Source organism: Lepidochelys kempii, chromosome 20 (genome assembly GCF_965140265.1).
Source record: "Lepidochelys kempii isolate rLepKem1 chromosome 20, rLepKem1.hap2, whole genome shotgun sequence".
NCBI classification, from domain to species: domain Eukaryota; kingdom Metazoa; phylum Chordata; order Testudines; family Cheloniidae; genus Lepidochelys; species Lepidochelys kempii.
Genome location: NC_133275.1, coordinates 23031140 through 23048430, shown reverse-complemented (window position 1 = coordinate 23048430; position 17291 = coordinate 23031140). Strand labels below are relative to the sequence as shown.

General features: G+C 62.2%; 2 protein-coding genes across 3 annotated transcripts; one reads left to right on the top strand and one right to left on the bottom strand.

The window, feature by feature from the left end:
* The first annotated feature begins 6 nt into the window (after positions 1-6).
* On the top strand, positions 7-4693 carry RNASEH2A (ribonuclease H2 subunit A). 2 transcript variants are annotated; one of them, XM_073318809.1, is made up of 8 exons: positions 7-180; positions 657-728; positions 1110-1236; positions 1546-1633; positions 1943-2080; positions 2478-2565; positions 3235-3358; positions 4266-4693. In XM_073318809.1, the coding sequence occupies exons 1-8, from the start codon at positions 54-56 to the stop codon at positions 4399-4401; spliced, it is 900 nt and encodes a 299-aa protein (XP_073174910.1). In that variant the 5' UTR covers positions 7-53; the 3' UTR covers positions 4402-4693. The 2 variants fall into 2 exon arrangements, with proteins under 2 accessions (XP_073174910.1, XP_073174911.1); XM_073318810.1 differs by lacking the exon at positions 1943-2080.
* A 146-nt stretch (positions 4694-4839) lies between these two features.
* On the bottom strand, positions 4840-13332 carry RTBDN (retbindin). The gene is made up of 6 exons (XM_073318539.1): positions 13235-13332; positions 9239-9406; positions 8754-8853; positions 7972-8100; positions 7323-7431; positions 4840-6444 (listed from the first exon to the last, which is right to left on the bottom strand). The coding sequence occupies exons 2-6, from the start codon at positions 9399-9401 to the stop codon at positions 6145-6147; spliced, it is 801 nt and encodes a 266-aa protein (XP_073174640.1). The 5' UTR covers positions 9402-9406; positions 13235-13332; the 3' UTR covers positions 4840-6144.
* Between the last annotated feature and the right edge of the window lie 3959 nt (positions 13333-17291).

Genomic DNA, 17291 nt, shown 5'->3' with positions numbered 1-17291 from the left:
GGCCCCGCCCCCTGGGCCGGGCTCGGGGCCTCGCGCTCGCCCGCGCGCGGAACATGGAGCTGGGGGAGTTCGAGCGGGATAACGCGGGCAGCTGCCGCCTGGGCTCCCCCGTGCCCGAGCTGTGCCGGGCCGGGCCCTGCTGCCTGGGCATCGATGAGGCCGGCCGGGGGCCCGTGCTGGGTACGGGGGGGGACCCCCCGCATTGCAAGGGGAGACCCCCCAGCATTGCACAGAGTAGGGACCCCCCCAGCGTTGCTTAGGGGTGGGGATAGGAGGCCCCCCATACTGAATGATAGGGGTAGGGCCCTCCCTGTCTGTGCTCCTGAAGGGGGAGCCCCTGGTACAGTGAGGAGGGGGTGATGGGTGGGGGAGCACAAGGCATCTCACAGGATCCCCCCCCAACTCCCTGCCAGGGAGGTGGGTCCACCCGCCCTGGGGGAGAAGAGCTTGGAGCCCTGTAGCTGGCAGGGGGGTTAGACAGGCCCTGCCCAGTTACCCCTCTCCACATAGTGCGGGCAGGGCTGATTTCCCCACCCCCCGGTGCTGTGGGTGGGAGTTGCGGAGTAGGAGGCTCTTGCACCAGCTGGATCGGGCTCGGCTGCCCCCCCATCTGTGCCCTTGCCCCCCGCCATATGTGCCTCTGTCTCCCCGTCCAGGTCCCATGGTCTATGGTGTTTGCTACTGCCCGCTGGCAAAGCAGGAGGAGCTGGGAGCTCTGAAGATGGCCGGTAAGGACAAGGGCATCGTGGGGGTGGGGGGCTCAACTTCCACCCGGGCCTCCTGTGATTTCCCCCCCGCCAGAGAAGGGGCCCAGGGATCTCAGTGAGGGGGGTCAGGGGGTGGAATTCCAGAGTTCTGGGACTGACAGAGCAACTGCAGAGAGATGGGGGGGGGTCAGGAGAACTGAGGCTTGGGGAATGGGGGAGGCAGGGGGGATATGGATCTCCGTGGGGGGAGCAAAGTGGGGACAGGGGATAGGGACAGCAGTGGGGAAGGGCCCCACAGAGGGAATGCTGGATCATGAGGGGGCCCCCCCCAAGATCTCGAGGAAGACCGAGGCTTCCTCTGGTGGCCAACCCTAGTGTCATCCCCCCCCGTCCGCCCCCCAGACTCGAAGACACTGACGGAGGCCGAGCGGGAGCAGCTGTTTGGGACACTGGACGGGGCCAGGGACTTCGTCGGCTGGGCCCTGCACATCCTCTCTCCCAACCTCATCTCCACCAGCATGCAGCAGCGGTGAGAGCCCCAGGGAACTCGATTCGCACGGGGGTCACAGGTACCCCCTAGTGGGGAAAGGCCCTGTGTCCCATTTCCCCCCTGAGCCAGCCAGCCCCCCAGCCTGGGGCCGAATCAGCCAGCGCTCCCTAGAGGGGAAAGGCTATGTGTCCCCCTTCCCCGCTCCTGTTAACCCTAGGAGCCAGATCGCTGGGTGGGTGAGGCAGCTGGAGAGTTTCTAGGGGGTTGCTCTGTGTCTGTGCAACGCCTGGCACAGTGGGGCCCAGGTCTCTGGCTGGTAAATACTAACCCCTCTCCTCTCCCGGCCAGGGCGAAATACAACCTCAATGCCCTGTCCCACGACACAGCCATCGGGCTGATACAGCACGTGCTGGACGCGGGAGTGCATGTGGCAGAGGTGAGCCGGCTGCAGTTTTCCCCCGCATCTCAGTTTCTCTGTGGGGCAGATTTCTGTCCACGGGGTGCCCCGATCACAGACTCAGCCAGGGTTGGCAAAGGGGACCACTGTGGGCATAGTGCTAACAGGCACCCTTGCTCCCCCCACTTCCAGCCAGCCTCCCCGTGCCTCAGTTTCTCTATACGGCAACAGGGCAGCTGCCTCCCCATGTGGTGCCCTGATCCCAGCACAAGGTGTAGCGGGGGAGGGTGGGAGGGGATCTGACACCACCCCCCCACACCTCTTGCGGGGTCCCCCCAACCCTGGCAGGTCTTCGTGGACACGGTGGGGCCAGCGGAGAAGTACCAGGAGAAGCTAAAACGGCATTTTCCGGAGCTCGAGGTGACTGTGAGGCCGAAGGCCGATTCCCTCTTCCCCATCGTCAGCGCAGCCAGCATCTGTGCCAAGGTGAGCCTCTGGGGTCCCCCCTCTTCAGGGGGCCTGGTGGGGGACGGGCTGGATCTTACTGTGTGCTTAGGAGTCACCAGGCTCCCTGGAGCAATGGACCAGGGCGGGTTTGTGGAATATGGAGACACCCCAGCTTCACTTACCGTCCTGTTATTGGGATCTCCTGGGTGAATTAATAAGGGGGTTCCATTGGGTGTCCCTCAATCGGCTCCACACTAGCAGATTCATCCTCACTTCCTATCCCAAATGCTGCACGGCAGTTCGACAGCTCTTGCGCCCCTCCCCAGAGGCGGCTGCATCTCAGCCCCGGGCGACAGATCCCTGTCAAAACAGCCCAGCGCTAGGAGACCATGTTCCTAGAGGCGCCGCCCCAAGCCAACTCCTGATGTGTTGGCAGGTGGCGCGGGATCGTGCTGTGAAGAACTGGACGTTCCTGGAGGATCTGGGGGACGTGAGCGTGGAGTATGGGTCTGGGTACCCCAATGGTAAATGGACCCCCCTTCCCCCCTGTGTAATTCTCAGGGGCAGTGATAGGTCTGACCACAACGTGGAGCTATTTGCATATATAGGAGCTGAAGATAAACCGAGGCTGCCCCATGGGCCCATCTAGCCCGGTATCCTGCCTTCCACCCGGTTCCTAGATTGCACCGACTCCGTCTCTCACCCAGCTCCTACTGGCCAGCTGTGTTTGGTTTCACGCACCAGAGGGCGCATGTGACCTGGGATCTGCTCCCGTCTTTCACTGGATCCTCCCGCCCTGGCTCTTGCATTGCCTAGGGGTGCGGGCTGTGGTGCCAGGCTTCGAGCCCCCTCCCAGCCCCTTGGGCTTCCTTTAACCCCCTCAGCTGCATCAGGCTGGATTTCTGATCTGCCTTCCAGAGACCGAGACGGAAGCTAAGTGACGTGCTGAGGGCATGGGGGATGGCAGTGGTGGAACTGGGGATAGAAGCCAGGAGTCCAGGCTCCCAGCCCCCCTGCTCTAACCACTAGACTCCCCCACCCTCCCAGAGCCAGGGATAGAACCCAGGAGTCCTGACTGGTTTGAAAGCTGGCAGGTACCCCCGTTTGCAGTCAGGGAGGTGGGGCTGGTGCATTTAGCCCCCTCCCTGACTCTCATCTCTCCCCCACCCCTCCCCCCACTCCCTGGCCCCCAGATCCCAAGACCAAGGAGTGGCTGGCGCAGTGCCTGGACCCTGTGTTCGGGTACCCCCAGTTCGTGCGCTTCAGCTGGAGCACGGCCCAGACCATCCTGGAGAGCAAGGCAGTGCCCGTGCGCTGGTAGGTGAGGGGGGGCCGGGACAGGACTGAGGGTACCAATCTGTTAGATCCCTGCAAGGGGCCTGACCTCAGTCTGACCCCCACTTGGCATTGATGGGCCCGAACAAGCTCCCGCGGGCGCCGTCCATAGCAGCTCAGAAGAGCCGGCTCTGATGCCAAGCGACAGCCCTGCCACCCCCGATTATGCCCCGGCTGCCACCAGGGCCCTGCTGGGGGGAAGGGCAGCACCGCATGCTGCTAACGGGGCCCTTCTGCTGACCTCCCCCCGGCATGCGTGGAGGGTGCTGGGCGCAGCTCCTCTCCCCCTCTGGGGTCCCCTCGCCACCCACTGGCTCATCCTGCACCCGTGTGTGGGATTGGGGAGCCCAGGGGGCTGTACTGAGAGCAGCATGGTTCAGTGCCTCCCAGGCCTGGCCCCTCCCCTTCCCAGGTATGACCTTGGCAGCTGGGTGTGGATCCATCCCGAGGGGAGAGAGGGCAGAGGAGATGGGGGGGTTATGGGACTCTGCACCCCCTCAGACGCGGGGGGTCCACCGTGGGCGTAGAGGGGCTCAGAGGGGCCCTGCCTCATGCTGTTTCATTATCTTCCTGTGCCGGGTCACAGCCCCCACATCCCACCCCAGAGGTGGCTGCATCTCAGCCCTGGGTGAGGGATCCCTGTATAAACAGCCCCTGCGCCCCACCCCAGAGGTGGTCACATCTCGGCGCCAGGCAAGGGGTCCCTAGATACATCCGTCCGGAGTAGACACCAGCTGAGCCCAGCACACCTGCTGGCTCTACCCATCCCACCTCTTTCCGCTTGATCTGGCGCCTACCTCCGCCCTGGCACCCTGTGTGTGTGTGTTGGAGAGAGCTGAGCGTTAACGGGGGGTGCCAGGGCCCCGTTAACTTCTTATTCCCTCCCCAGGGACGACAGTGAGGACGACCCTGCTCAGAAGGGCACCCGCTCCGTCCTGTCCTTCTTTGCCCGCAAAGAGTCCTCCAAGCACCAGCCCCACCGCTTCTTCCACGAGCGCAAACTGGACACAGTGACTGGGCTGTAGTGGGCACCGGGGGCGGAGGACTGGCCCCATGCCCCCCCTCAGCCCCATGGCCCCCTCAAGTCGGCCCAGCTTGACATAGAGCGAGAACTTTCGACTCACAGTGTCTGGGGTTGTATTTAATCGTGGTGCCAGCTGATCTGAGCCCCCCTCTCCAGGGGCTGGGAGGAGCCCAGCCATAAAAGGGGCTTTTAGGAACCAGCTGCCCCAGTCTCGCCGGCGCCTCCTTGCTGTGGATTTTCCACCCACAGTGAATCCCCCCCCCCAATTCATTTTAGTTAATAAAACATTTTGAAACATCTCTGGAGTTTGTAATAGGTGTGTTTCTCCCCTCCGCCCCCAATGCGGTGTGTCCCGCTGTGTCCCTGAGCCCTGCAGCCACCTCTGCGGTGGAGTTGACTAGAAAAAAGGGGAGGGGCCAAAAAAATCCCATGGACCAAATTTGAAAGGTTTTTATTTTAGTTTATTTCTTTCCACAGTTTCATCTGCTTTTCAAACAGCATTTTTCCCTTGTAATCCCAGGTCTGGGGAGCAAATGGACAAGTAAGGGGCAGGGGTGGCCCCGTGGGAACTGATGCTCAGAGCAAGGGGGTTGAGTCCAGGGGTGGGGTATATTTCAGAAGGTTTGGGGCTGCTTTGAGGGGGGGCTGGCTTAAAACACTGGCACGATCTTCCCCCTACACCGCCGATTCCCCTTCTCCCCCTGCAGGGGGGGCAGATCCTTGCTTTGAGACAGAAGCCTCTGGCTCCCTGGGCTCTTGCAGTGTGGAATGAGTGTCCATGGTTTGCCCCACCAATCTGTCTGCACAGCGCCCCCTACTGCTGTGCTGGGGCCCTGAGGTCAGCACAGACTGCTCGGGGAGAGAGCCCCCACCTCGCAGCCCAGCGTCCCCTAGCGCTGTCCTGGGTGGGCATGCGGTCACCCTGCCCAGCTAAATTCCCGCCCGCTAGCCGCAGCAAAGACATGGCAGGTTCTGTCTACACTAGCGTGTGAGGGGTTGCAACAAGCTTTAGCGTGCAGGCTAGGTGCAAACGCTGTTGCTTGGGCTGAGTGGAATCGACAGAGGGGGGCCCCTACAGAGTGTCCCCGAGCCTGGCATTGGGGTCAGCAGTGACTAGTGGGGAGAGCGCCCTCTGCTGCCCCCATGGTGTCAGTGGGCTCTTTGTCACCCCCTGCTGTCTGACTCTCGTAGAGCAGTTAAGGAGTCGGCCCAGCATGAAGCAAATGGACCTGGCTTATCATCAGCTCCTCCGTGTCAAGGGGTTGATCCCCGTTGGTGGGGGGTGTCAACCTGGAACCTGCGCACCATCCTCCCTTGCCCCTGAGCCTTTGGCCAGCAGCCACTCCAGGTCCTGGCCTGCACGAGAGAGCCGAGCCACTACACTGAGTTACTCTCAGGTGTCCCCACTCTGTGCCTCAGTTTCCCCCCTGTAGTATAGCAAGAGGATAATACAGCTGCATCCCTATGTGACTGGGGCATGGGGGGAGCTGGTGGCGAGCAGGGATGCCCTCTCTGGGAAGTTGGGTGCTTGGGGAGTCGGAAGCTAACACCCCTTTGAGCTAGGCCCTATGGCTGCGGTGGGAGGAGGGCTATGTGGGTCCCCCCCTCCTGTAGGTGGCTGGATGGGGTGCAAGAGGAGCTAGAGAAGCAGTCACAGTTTGCGTGGGGGGGACAGTCAGGGGTTTGCATAGATTACAAGCATTTCCCGCCCCCCCCCCCAACACCTGGTGTGGGAGGAGCTCTCCTAGGGAGTGGGGGAGCTGGGGTGGGAGGGGCCAGCGGCTCTAGAGCCGCTCCCGCTCCCCTCCACGTCCTCCATGAAGACTGAGCGCTTGCGCAGGCCGTGCCGGAGGAGGCCGCTGGCCGGGCAGGGCCCCCGGGGGCTGCCGGCTTTGGTGGAGTCAGGCTCCTCCGAGCTGTCCCCGTCCTCGGGCAACGGGTCGGTGTCGGAGCCTGTCAGGCTCAGGCAGGGGCAGGGCTCCTGGGCGGCCACGAAGGAGTCGCCCCAGATGTTCTCGCAGAGCTCCCTGCCATCCCGGTACATCTGGGGGGCAGAGAGAGGGGAGAGGTTAGGGGGTGAGACCTGGGGCCTTTCCCCTCTAGGGGGCGCTGGCTCCAATCCAGCCCCAGGGCAGGGGAACTGGCTGGCTCAGGGGGGTGGGGAATGGGGCATGGGGCCTTTCCCCTCTAGGGGGTGCCACTCGGATCCAGGGCAGGGGGAGGACAGGTTGAGTCTCAGACCAAATCCCTCTGCCAGTCTCGGAGCACAGAGAGGGCAGGGACGCTCATTCTCCGTCCCCAAGTACAGGTGCTGGGCCTGATGGGCACCCCCTTTGTGGTGGGGGCTGCCAGGCAGGGGGCCCTGCCAGCGTTTGCAGCTTTGCTGCCCCCGGCAGGCACTAGCTGGCTCAGTGTCTGGGAGCCGCATGTGGGCCAAGGCAGCAGCCTGTTGGGCTGGGCGCGGGGAGATCTCCTGGCGATGGCTGGGGTGGTGCCAGCTGCTGGCAGCTCCCCCCCCAGCCCCCTGAGCTGCTGCCCAGGCTGTGGGCACATGGGGATCAGGAGTGGGGATCTCTATCCCCCCGCCCAATTCACCCAGCCCCCTCTATCCATCCCAAGTAGGACAGCACCCTGCGGGTTTGTCCCTCTGAGCCAGGCAGCACCCCGCCCTGGGGCTGGATCGGCGCCGGCGCCCTCTAGAGGGGAGAGGCCCCGTGTCCCATTGCATGCCAGGAGTTGGACGGGTCTCAGCCCAGCTCTGAGGTGTCTGTGCTACAGAATCCGCCCTGCCCAGTTGGTGCCAACCCAGCAGCCTGAGCAGGGCAGCTCAGCCACGGAGTCCCAGTCCCCCACTTCCCCCCCCCCGGCCTTCCCCCAGCAGGGCTGAGCCAACCCCCTCCCCCAGCAGCAGAGCCCCCTCACCTGGCTGTAGGGCACACAGTCCCGGCTGCAGTTGTTTCCCTGGGGACCCCACTGCCAGTCACTCACCCAGTTGCGGGCACAAGTCAGGTCATCCTTGCAGGCTTCATACCTGGTGGGGGGGGAGGGGTGAGAAGGGGGAACAGGAGAATTGAGACAGACTACGGGGCTGTTCAGCTGGGGTGTTCCAGGGCCAATCTATCCCTGTATTGCCCCACATCAGACCCCAGGGTCCATCCAGCCCAGTAGCCCAGCTTTGCTGCTGCACTCCAGCTCCTTGCAGCAGGGAGTTCCACCAGTCCATTGGGCTGCATTAAAGGGGCAGTTCCCCACAGGTGGGAGAGACCTTCCGACCAGCCCATCCTGGAGCTTGTCATGGGGCCTGGATTCTCTTTTCCCCTTGGCCATTGCTGCCTGGAGTCACAGGTGAATTCACACCCTCCCTAGGAATAGCCTGGCTCCCAGCCCCTCCCCCTACCAACCACTAGACCCTGCTTCCCTCCCAGAGCCAGGGATAGACCCAGGGGTCCTGGCTCCCCCTCCCTTCTAACCGCTGGGCCCCACTCCCCTCCCAGAGCCAGGGATAGAACCCAGGAGTCCCAGTTCCCAGCCCCCTCTGCTCTAACCCGGCCAGGAAGGTGCATTGACTTACCACGCCTCACAGAAGCTCAGGCAGAGGGGCACCTCCAGGACAGCTGTGGGGCGCTGGGGGTGGGGCCAGCGGGCGGCGCTGGGGGAGCAGCGGTAGAAGCATTCAACCCTCTGGAGGTAGCGCTTGCACCTGGGGAGGGAGAGCGGGGAGAGGGGGCATTAGAGTGGGGAGGCCCACAGTGGTTGCACCTTGAGCCGCGCACTGGCAGGATGCTGCAGGGAGTGGGGCAGGGGCTCAGCAGGGGGCGCTATCCCCCAAGCAGGCAGCGCTGGCCCCAATGCCCCAGGGCGGCACTAGGGGGCGCTATCCCCCAAGCAGACAGCGCTGGCCCCAATGCCCCAGGGCGGCACTAGGGGGCGCTATCCCCCAAGCAGACAGCGCTGGCCCCAATGCCCCAGGGCGGCACTAGGGGGCGCTATCCCCCAAGCAGGCAGCGCTGGCCCCAATGCCCCAGGGCGGCACTAGGGGGCACTGTGCTGCAGGGAGTGGGGCGGGGGCACTAGGGGGCGCTCTGCCCTGCTGGTCCCATCTGTTTAGGTTGGGCTATAACTTAGGTCTTTGTGTAACCCTCGGCTTCTAGGCTAGAATTTCAAACTGAGTGTGTGTCATCATCCACCACCAGGGCACTGCTGCGGGGAAGCTCAGAGTCAGGGGAAACAAGACATGGGCATGGCACTGCTGCAGGGAAGCTCACAGCTGGGGGATAGCTGGGTGCTAGCAGGGCACTGCTGCGGGGAAGCTCACAGCCGAGGCAGGCAGAGGGCGGGGTCAGGCAGTCCTACCTGGGGCTGAGGCTCCTGCAGCGATTCCAGGAGATGTCATTGACCTTGGCGAGTGGGGCGCTGGAGATCTCCTGGGCCACTTTGGGGGAGCAGCAGGCGTCTGGGAAGAGACCGTCCATCAGCGCCACCCTTGACTCCTCACCCAGGGCCCTGACCCCCCACTGACCCGGCTCCCCAGGGCAGGGCCTGGCATGTGAGGGGTGCTGGGCCCTTCTCGTTCTCCAAAGCACAGGGATCCCCAGCAACACGGGGGCAAAGCTACTGCTCACTGGGGTCTAGTGGATAGAGCGAGGGGTGGGCTGTGGAGTCAGGTCTTCTAGCCCCAGCTCTGGGAGGGGAGTGGGGTCTAGTGGTTAGAGCAGGGGGGCTGGGACTGGAGAACCCACCTGCTCTGACCCAGTTTCGTCCTCCCCAAACCTCGGATTTTGTGGCCTACCCGCTGCACACCCCACCCCATCCCAGGCCACCCCATGCCCATCACTCACTGGCAGCGTAGAGCTGGCAAACGCCCAGCTGCCCCTCGGGGCTAGGGGCCACCTTGTGCTTCCCTCCAGCCAGGCAGCGGCTGTCCAGGCCCCCAGCGCCTCCGCACAGCATGGCCAGCACCCAGCCGATGGCCAGTGCCCACACGCTGCCCCCACCACTCATGGCACCTGGGAACAGAATCAAAGCAGGGGGGGTTGGTCAGAAGGGAAAGACTGGGGGCTCCCCCGGTAGCCTGCCCCTGAACCGGACAGACCGGCCTGCCCTGGGGGGTGGGAGTGGGGTTAGGAGGGGGATGGGTTGGGGACGGTGGGGGGGACAGTAAGGCTGGCTGTGGGGGTTGGGAGGTCCCCACTCTGGGACCAGCTTGGCTTGGGGAAGGGCAGGGGTAATACTGAGTCCAGGGAGGGGGGGAGGCAGTGTACAGTGCTGTCTCTCTCTACCTCCCCACCCCCTGCCCCATCTGGGTCTCTCTGACAGCCCAAGTCCCCTCTGGCACGGCTCCTTTGGGCATTATTCAGCACCCACAGGGCTGGAGACTGGGGGCTGCTGACGCTCAGCAGGGACAGTCAGTCGTTGACCCCCAGCCGCTTTGCCCTCTGGCACTGGGCTGGCTGGGAAGCTGCACAGAGTCCTTCCTGACCCCTGCAGTGATCAGTGCCCTGGAGCATCACAGTGACTGACCAGAATTTCCCCAGTAACCATAGACCATCCCCTAGGCCAGGAAAGGATCCAACCAGCCTCAGTCCTCACATCTAAGCTCTCACTGGCTGCCCTAGCCCCTGGGCTCTATCTCTGCTGTAATTCCCACTATGCTGGATGAACTGCATCTTTCCAGGGTCTACTTGACTTCCAGTGGAGACTATATCAGGGGTTGGAGCAGGGGAGGCTGTGAGCCAGGACTCCTGGGTTCCAGCCTCAGATCCTTCCTTGGCAGAGGGGCTCATTCCTGTGGGTGACGTTAGACCCTCATCCCCTGCAAGGAGCTGGGCGGCTCACATGCTGGGGAAGGTGCCTTGGGAGAGGCTCAGTGCATCTGATCCATGCCCCCTAATTGGATTTGAATTAAAGACCTGACTCTAAGTTGGACTTGGCAGCTTCTGCCCCCAAGGCCCAAGGTGACTCCTACTTACAGAGCCAGATCCTGCCTTCCCCAGCGAATTAGGCCGACGGGGTGAAATTAGACAAGACAGGTATGGGGGGGGGGCACCTGGCTCTGGCAGCATCCTCCCCACTGGGAGATCAGATTTCCCCCCCCCCCCCCCCACACACACCCCGTGTTGCTTGCCTAGGAGAAACCCAACTCCCTGCTCTCCCCAAGGGCAGCTGGTAAAAGTGCAGCTAGGGACCAAACCCAACCTGGCTTCCAGCCCCTGCTGTAACCACTAGACCCCGCTCCCCTCATTCCAGAGCAGGAAACGGAACCCAGGAGACCTGGCTCCCCAGCTCCCCCTGCTCTAACCACTAGACCCTGCTCCCCTCATCCCAGAGCTCGGGAAAGAACCCAGGAGTCCTGGCTCTGAGTCACATCAGAAAGGACTGGTTTTCCTTCCCAGAAGGACAAATGCCTGCATGGGTGGGGGAGGGGTGCCATGTTACCAGCCCCAGCAATGTGTCGCCCCCCCTCCAAAAAAAACACGAGAAATTTAGAAAAACCAGGGAGTCATTTTTTGACCTGGGGGGGTAGGTTGAGTCTTTGGGGAGTTGCATTTTCCTGCTTTTCGTTGGCAGCGTGAGGGCTGGATTCTGGCTTTTGAGGAAAACAAACAGGAGCAGAGTGCCCCCCCGCCCCCCCAGGAGCTGGGGCTTGCAGGAAGAGGACGAGGCTCCGAGCCGTACTGCACACCGTGCCGGAGTCAGCATCTCTCTGCTCCTGTCCTGACCCCCGGAACCGCCGGTGAACGGGAATTATTGACACACCCCTCGGGTGGCACTTTTGGTTTTGTTCTGTTTTTTTAAACTGATACAATTTCAGCCAAGTCAGGGTCCCATTATGGTGTGTGCGGCCTTAGCATTAGCAGCATTACGATAGCACCTGGAGACCCCCCCCCCCACGATCAGGGCCCCATTGTGCCGGGCGCTGCAGACATCTCTGAGGCAGTCCCTGCCCCAAGCTGATCTCAGTCTAACTAGACCAAGGAAGGATCATTATCCCCAGTCAGATGGGGGAAACTGAGGCACAAGGCAATCAAAGGATTGACCCCAGGAGCCAGGACTCCTGACTGCTAGTCCCAGTGAGGAGTGGTGTCTAGTAGTTAGAGTGAGGAGGGGCAGGGCTGTGAGTCAGGACTCCTGGGTTCTATCCCCAGCTCGGGAAGGGGGAATGGTTTAGTGGTTAGAGCTGGGGGCCAGGAGAGCAAAGGAGGAGAGCCAGCAGGTGCTATTGAGAGCTAACAGCCTCCCTCCTTCCTGTCTCCCCCACCCCCCAGGTCCTGCTGGGAGCCAGTGGGGGCCAGGCAAGTTGCATGTGACTATGTAGAGACAATTTCTCCACCTGGGGCTGGAGGGACCATTTCCCCGCCCCCCCCCCCGCCCCCGGCAGGTTACTCCCGGATCATCTACTAGGGCATTTCTTGCACCTTCCTATGAAGCAGCTGGACTTGGGCCCTGCAATTGATAGGGTAAGGGGCTGGATGGGCCCAGGTCTGATCTGGGGCAGCAATCCCATCTGAGCCCCCCTGAGGAGCCCCCTCACCCAGGCAGCACCATGCTCACACGGCCCCAAGGACCATAGATCAAACCGCTCAATCTAGAGCAGCCTTTCGACAGGCTCCAGCGGCTGATTGTGCCCCGGCTGCAGCGGGGTGCAAAGAGTGGAAGCAGGAGGCCTGGATTCTATCCCCTGCTCTGCAAGGGGAGGGAGGTCTAGTGGTTAGAGCAGAGGACCAACAAGCAGGACTCCTAGAATGCGGCGCCCTGAAGTGGGCCCAGGACTCACGGGGGCTGAGCAGAGCCAGACAGTGACACCCCCCCCCGTGTCTCGCTAACGCACCCCGGAGGGTGCTCGCCACCTTTGCAACTGGAACCACTTCCGGCTGTTGACTCATAGTCAGTTTGTGACCCACTGTAACACCAGCCCCTGTTCAGCCCTGCTACCCCCTAGGCCGCTCGTCCCCACTGTGCAATTGTGAACCAAGCACTTTGCAGGCATCTTGGTTGCATTTGAAGGGGGTGGGGCTGGCAGTCAGTTCTATTTCCAGTTCTGGGTGGGGAGTGGGACCTGGTGGGTTAGAGCAGGGGGAACTGGAAGTCAGGACGCCTGGGTTCCCTGCCGAGCTGTGCTGCACGACTTTTGGGGAGTCATTTCCCTACTCCGTGCCCCCCTTTCCTCATGTGTCAAATGCCTTTCTGCAGCCCTCTCAGCACTCAAGGTGCCCTACGGCAGCCGCTCCCGGCCTTTCCAGACCACCCGCCCCCTTTCAGGAGCCTGATTGGCCTCGCGTACCCCAAGTTTCACCTCACCTAAAAACCACTTGCTTACAGAATCAGACATCAGAATACAAGTGCCCCAGCCAGACCATTACTGAGCAACTGCCGACTTTCTCCTTTTAACCAGATGGTGGTAAAATCAATCCACTGGGACAGAAATATCCTGCTTCCATTTCCGTGGCTAGTCTGTCCAGCGGTAGAAACAAAGCATTGTCCTGTGTACTGACTGGGCCAGTTTCATGTCCCCTGTTATAAACCTGGCAGGGCTCCCCGGACCCCTGGCTGAGAACTGGGGCACTGCCGGGGAGCTGAGTGGCGGTGGTGGGGGGGTTATAGAGGAAGGAAACTGAGGCAGGGAGAAATTAAAGTGACTGGTCCCAGCTCCCAGGGGAACCCTGTGCTAGAACAGGGCTCTGAACCCAGGAGTCCTGACACCCCAGCCAGCTCCTTAACCTCCCCCCCAAGTCACGATTTCCATAGCCCTGAAATCACGCTTTCTCCCCCCAATAAAATCAAAGCCACCACCCCTCGATGGGGCAGGACCTTCTCCCCTGCCCCCCCCCACTCACCCCAAACTCTCCGCTGCTTTGATTTACCCGGCAGCTCTTCCGCCGGGGCGAGGTTTTCCTTCTCCTGCTCTGGACCCGTCTGGCTTTGACCCGGGTGGGGAGGGAGCCCGGCTGCCGGGGGAGGGGTAGATGGGGGGGGGGCGGAGTGAATCGAGGAGGGGGGGTGGAGTGAATAGTTCTTCAGGTGATTTCAAACTTGCGACCCACGGGAGGGACAGAGTCCGGTTCTCACTCCGTGTGCCTGATTCTCTCCCTCCCCCACCCAAGCCGTGCCCCCCCCAAGTTATAGGGGCGGCCTGCGCTAGCAAGGAGCTGAACTCCGTGACCCAGGAGCCCCCCTTATAGCCCCATGTTCTGATGTGATAACCCCCCACCCGCACAGCAGCCGCTGGGATTTCTATGGGGGGTGGAGCCCCCCATCTCCACTTCCCAGCCCCCCCGGCCACGGGCGACTCTCAGGGGCAGAACCAAGCCCGCAGGATTGGGGGCGTCGGGCTCCTCTGCGTCTGCAGCGCCCCAGAGTGGATGTGTTACCGCCAGGGGATGGGGGACCCCCGCACCCCCTTTTCCCTAGTGGCTGCAGGAGGGTGGAACTGGGCCACCAGACCCCGCCCCCCGCGCCTGCTATAATAAACCAGGGGGGAAATCGACCCTCCCCACCCCACCCCACCCCTTGTGCCTACCTGGGCTGGCTGCTGGATTGGGGGGTCTTGCCTGGGTGACCGGGGGGGCGATCTCCCCCCTTCTTCCACCCCACTGCCGCCGCTGGGCAGGGGAGCGGCGCCTCAGCTCGCCTCCTCCTGCTCCGGCTGCTGCAAAGCAAATCCCTGCAGCAGCCGCTCGCCCGCCGGAGCGGCGCTGGGGTGAATCCGGAGTTGCCCGCGTCACACTGGTGTACGCCCGGGAGGGGCTGTGGGGGGCGCTCTGTCTCTCCCGCTCCTTCCTCCCACATCACATCGTCTGGGGCCTGCTCTGGGCCGGGCCCAGGGAGGGACGTGGTCAGCTGATGTAAATTAACAAGGCAAATCCGGGGGAAGCTTCCATCAGGTTTTTCCCCAGGGCCAAAAACTGCCCCAGGCGGGGACATGACCCAGCGTGCGCGGGAGGGGCCGGGCTCGGGCCAGTGTTTGAAGCATGAATCCCTCCAGCTGGGAACGTTGCACGGGTAATGGCGAGCGACTCTTTCCGTGGGAGCCCCCTAAAGCCAATGTCTTGCGCTCCCCCCGGTGGTCGGGCAGGACGCAGCTTATTCGCCTGGCGCTGAGATGCAGCCACCTCTGGGGTGGGTGCGGGGGCCCGTTTATACAGGGGTTTCTCAGCCAGTGCTGTGATGCAGCTGTCTCTGGGGTGGGGCATGGCGGCTATTTAACAGTGAAATGCCAGCCTGTATCCAACTGAACCAGCAGGGGGTGCTGGTTAGGGAGGCATCCTGGAGACAGGCACACAGGGCTTTCTCACTGCCACAATCTCCTTCCCCATGTGCCTGGGGCATGGGCCACCCTGGCACAGACGGAAGGGGAATGCCCTCCACCAGTGCATCCAGGGAAGTAGGGGACCCTGAGACCCCCATCTTACTCCCCGCACACACACCACATGAGGTGATCTCTGGGTTCCTTCTGCCCTTGTAATGGTGATTAACTCCCCCTTGTCTTTTCGGGTCCCCCGGGGATCACTGGGGGCTGCATGGCCCACCCGAGGAGCTGCCTTCCAGCCATGGAGTCTGATTTGCAAGGGAGTCTCCAGGGGGGACGAGTCAGGGATCAGCACAGACAGACGGACGGACAGCCCCAGCCCCAGGGTGGGACCTTGCAGCCCGAGCTGCGTAACTTACAAAGCCAGAACCTGCCTGTCACGGAGTCCCTGGGCGATGCTCTGGAACTGCTCCCCATGAAGCCAGTCAGGACTCTGGGGCAGTCGCCTTTCTGGGAGCAGCCTGTCTTCAGGACACACAGCTCACCCAGCTTCCACCTTCCTGGGTCTGACCTCGGAGCATTCAGCATCCTCTGCCCCTCCGTGCGCTTCCCCCCAGTGAGTCCACTCAGGCGGGGCTCCTGGGGAAGCCAGAGGGTCCTGCCCCCCAGCTCCGCAATCAGACGGGACTCTCAGCCAGCCAGTAAAACAGAAGGTTTATTAGATGACAGGGACATGGTCTAACACAGAGCTTGTAGGTGCAGAGAACGGGACCCCTCAGCCGGGTCCATTTTGGGGGCAGTGAGCCAGACAACCACGTCTGCCCTTCACTCCATGTCCCAGCCAGCCCCAAACTGAAAACCCCCTCCAGCCCCTCCTCCCCTGGGCTTTGTTCCTTTCCTGGGCCAGGTGGTCACCTGATTCCTTTGTTCTCCAACCCTTCAGCTTTCACCTTGCAGGGGGGGAAGGGCCCAGGCCATCAGTTGCCAGGAAACAGGGTGTCGGCCATTCTCTGTGTCCAGACCCCCTGCACACACCGGCCCTCTAGGGCTCTGCAATGATCATACACCCTTACCCCACCACCTAGATACTTAAGAACTGCATAGGGGAAACTGAGGCACCCCCACAATATTCGGAGAACACATTAAGAACAGGCCCACTTCGTCACACTGCCCCAGTCCGAGCCACTGGGCCACAATGGTTTTGGAAGAGCCTTTTGGTTCAATGCACTAACCCTCACCCCACCACATGGGGACTCCTGGCTCTGGGAGGGGCGTGAGGTCTAGTGGTTAGAGTGGGGTGGGGTGGGGTGGGATGGGGGTGCTGGGATGAGAGTCAGGACTCCTGTGTCCTGCTCAAGCTCTGGCAGGGGCATGGCTAAAGCCCCCTGTGGCCTTGAGCCCAGTGGCCTTTCTGGGAGCTGCCGGGCACTGGGGGGCCCTGGCTGCGGATCACTACTGCCACCTAGTGGGCTGCGTGCTCTGGTGGGTGCCAGGCTCTGGGGTGCCCATGGCGGGGGCAGGAGTTGTGTCCTACATGTGCCATGACGGAACAATCCCAGACTGCACTTCAGGGGTCCCCAGGGCAGCTCTGGGGACATGGCCACTACACCTGAGATAGGGCAGGAGCCGCATCCCCCCACGTTACGGGTGGGTTAAATGGCTCTTGTGTTGGGGGTGAAAGTGGGACTCGAGAACACATGGGACTGGGAGGCAGGTTCCTGGGGTCTGCTCTGAGTCAGGGAGAGGGACTCAAGTCTCCTGGGTTCAATTATGAGATCGGATAAGAGAGTGGAGTCTAGTGGTTAGAGCAGGGGAGGCTGGGAGTCAGGACTCCTGGGTTCTCTGCTGAGCTCTGGGAGCGGAGTGGAGTCTAGTGGTAGGGACAGAGGAACACAAAACCAGGTTTCCCAGGTTCTGCTTCAGGGCTGAGTCACAGTGAGTCTGAGTCTCATGCCCTTGCTCCATGCCTCAGTTTCCCCAATGGGATCCATAGCTGGGCAGGGCTAGCAAACTGCATGGTATTACCAGGGCTTTGCCAACGGCTGTTTGGCATAGGCTGGGGGAAATTGCTCCTTCTGTCCTCCATGGCCGCAGGGTTGGCCCATGCCCTGGGGACCGGGGCTCTGCCTGGCTTGCTCCAGACAGGTGTCTTCACTGCTGTGACCTCAGTGCTCCCGGCAGGGAATTGACCTCCACTAAGCGCCGGATGGGATTAGCAGGTAGGGGTTAGGGGCCGCTGTGGGTAGGGGAATTAGACCAGCTTCTGCCATCTGGCTGGGGCCAGCACCTGAGGGCGTGGGCCCAAGGCAAGGGCCTTCACCTGTTCTGGATTGTCAGCGAGCAGGCAAAAGCTGGGTTCATGGGCTGCCTTCTCCCGCGGCCCAGCCCCGCCCTTGCTTTAAGCCACTAGGACCCCCCTCCCCTCCCAGAGCCAGAAATAGAACCCAGGAGTCCTGCCTCCCTCCCCGTCCCTTGCGCTCGCCGTGGGGACTGAACAGAAGTTCTTGAAGCAGAAGTGTCAGAGAACCCCGGTCCCCCAGGCTGTAGTACAGGGACTGGCCACTAGAGAGCGACAGAGCCCCGCGGCATTTCTGTGGGGCCCACCAATATTTCACGTGTCCCCAGGGATGATTCTTAAAGTGCTG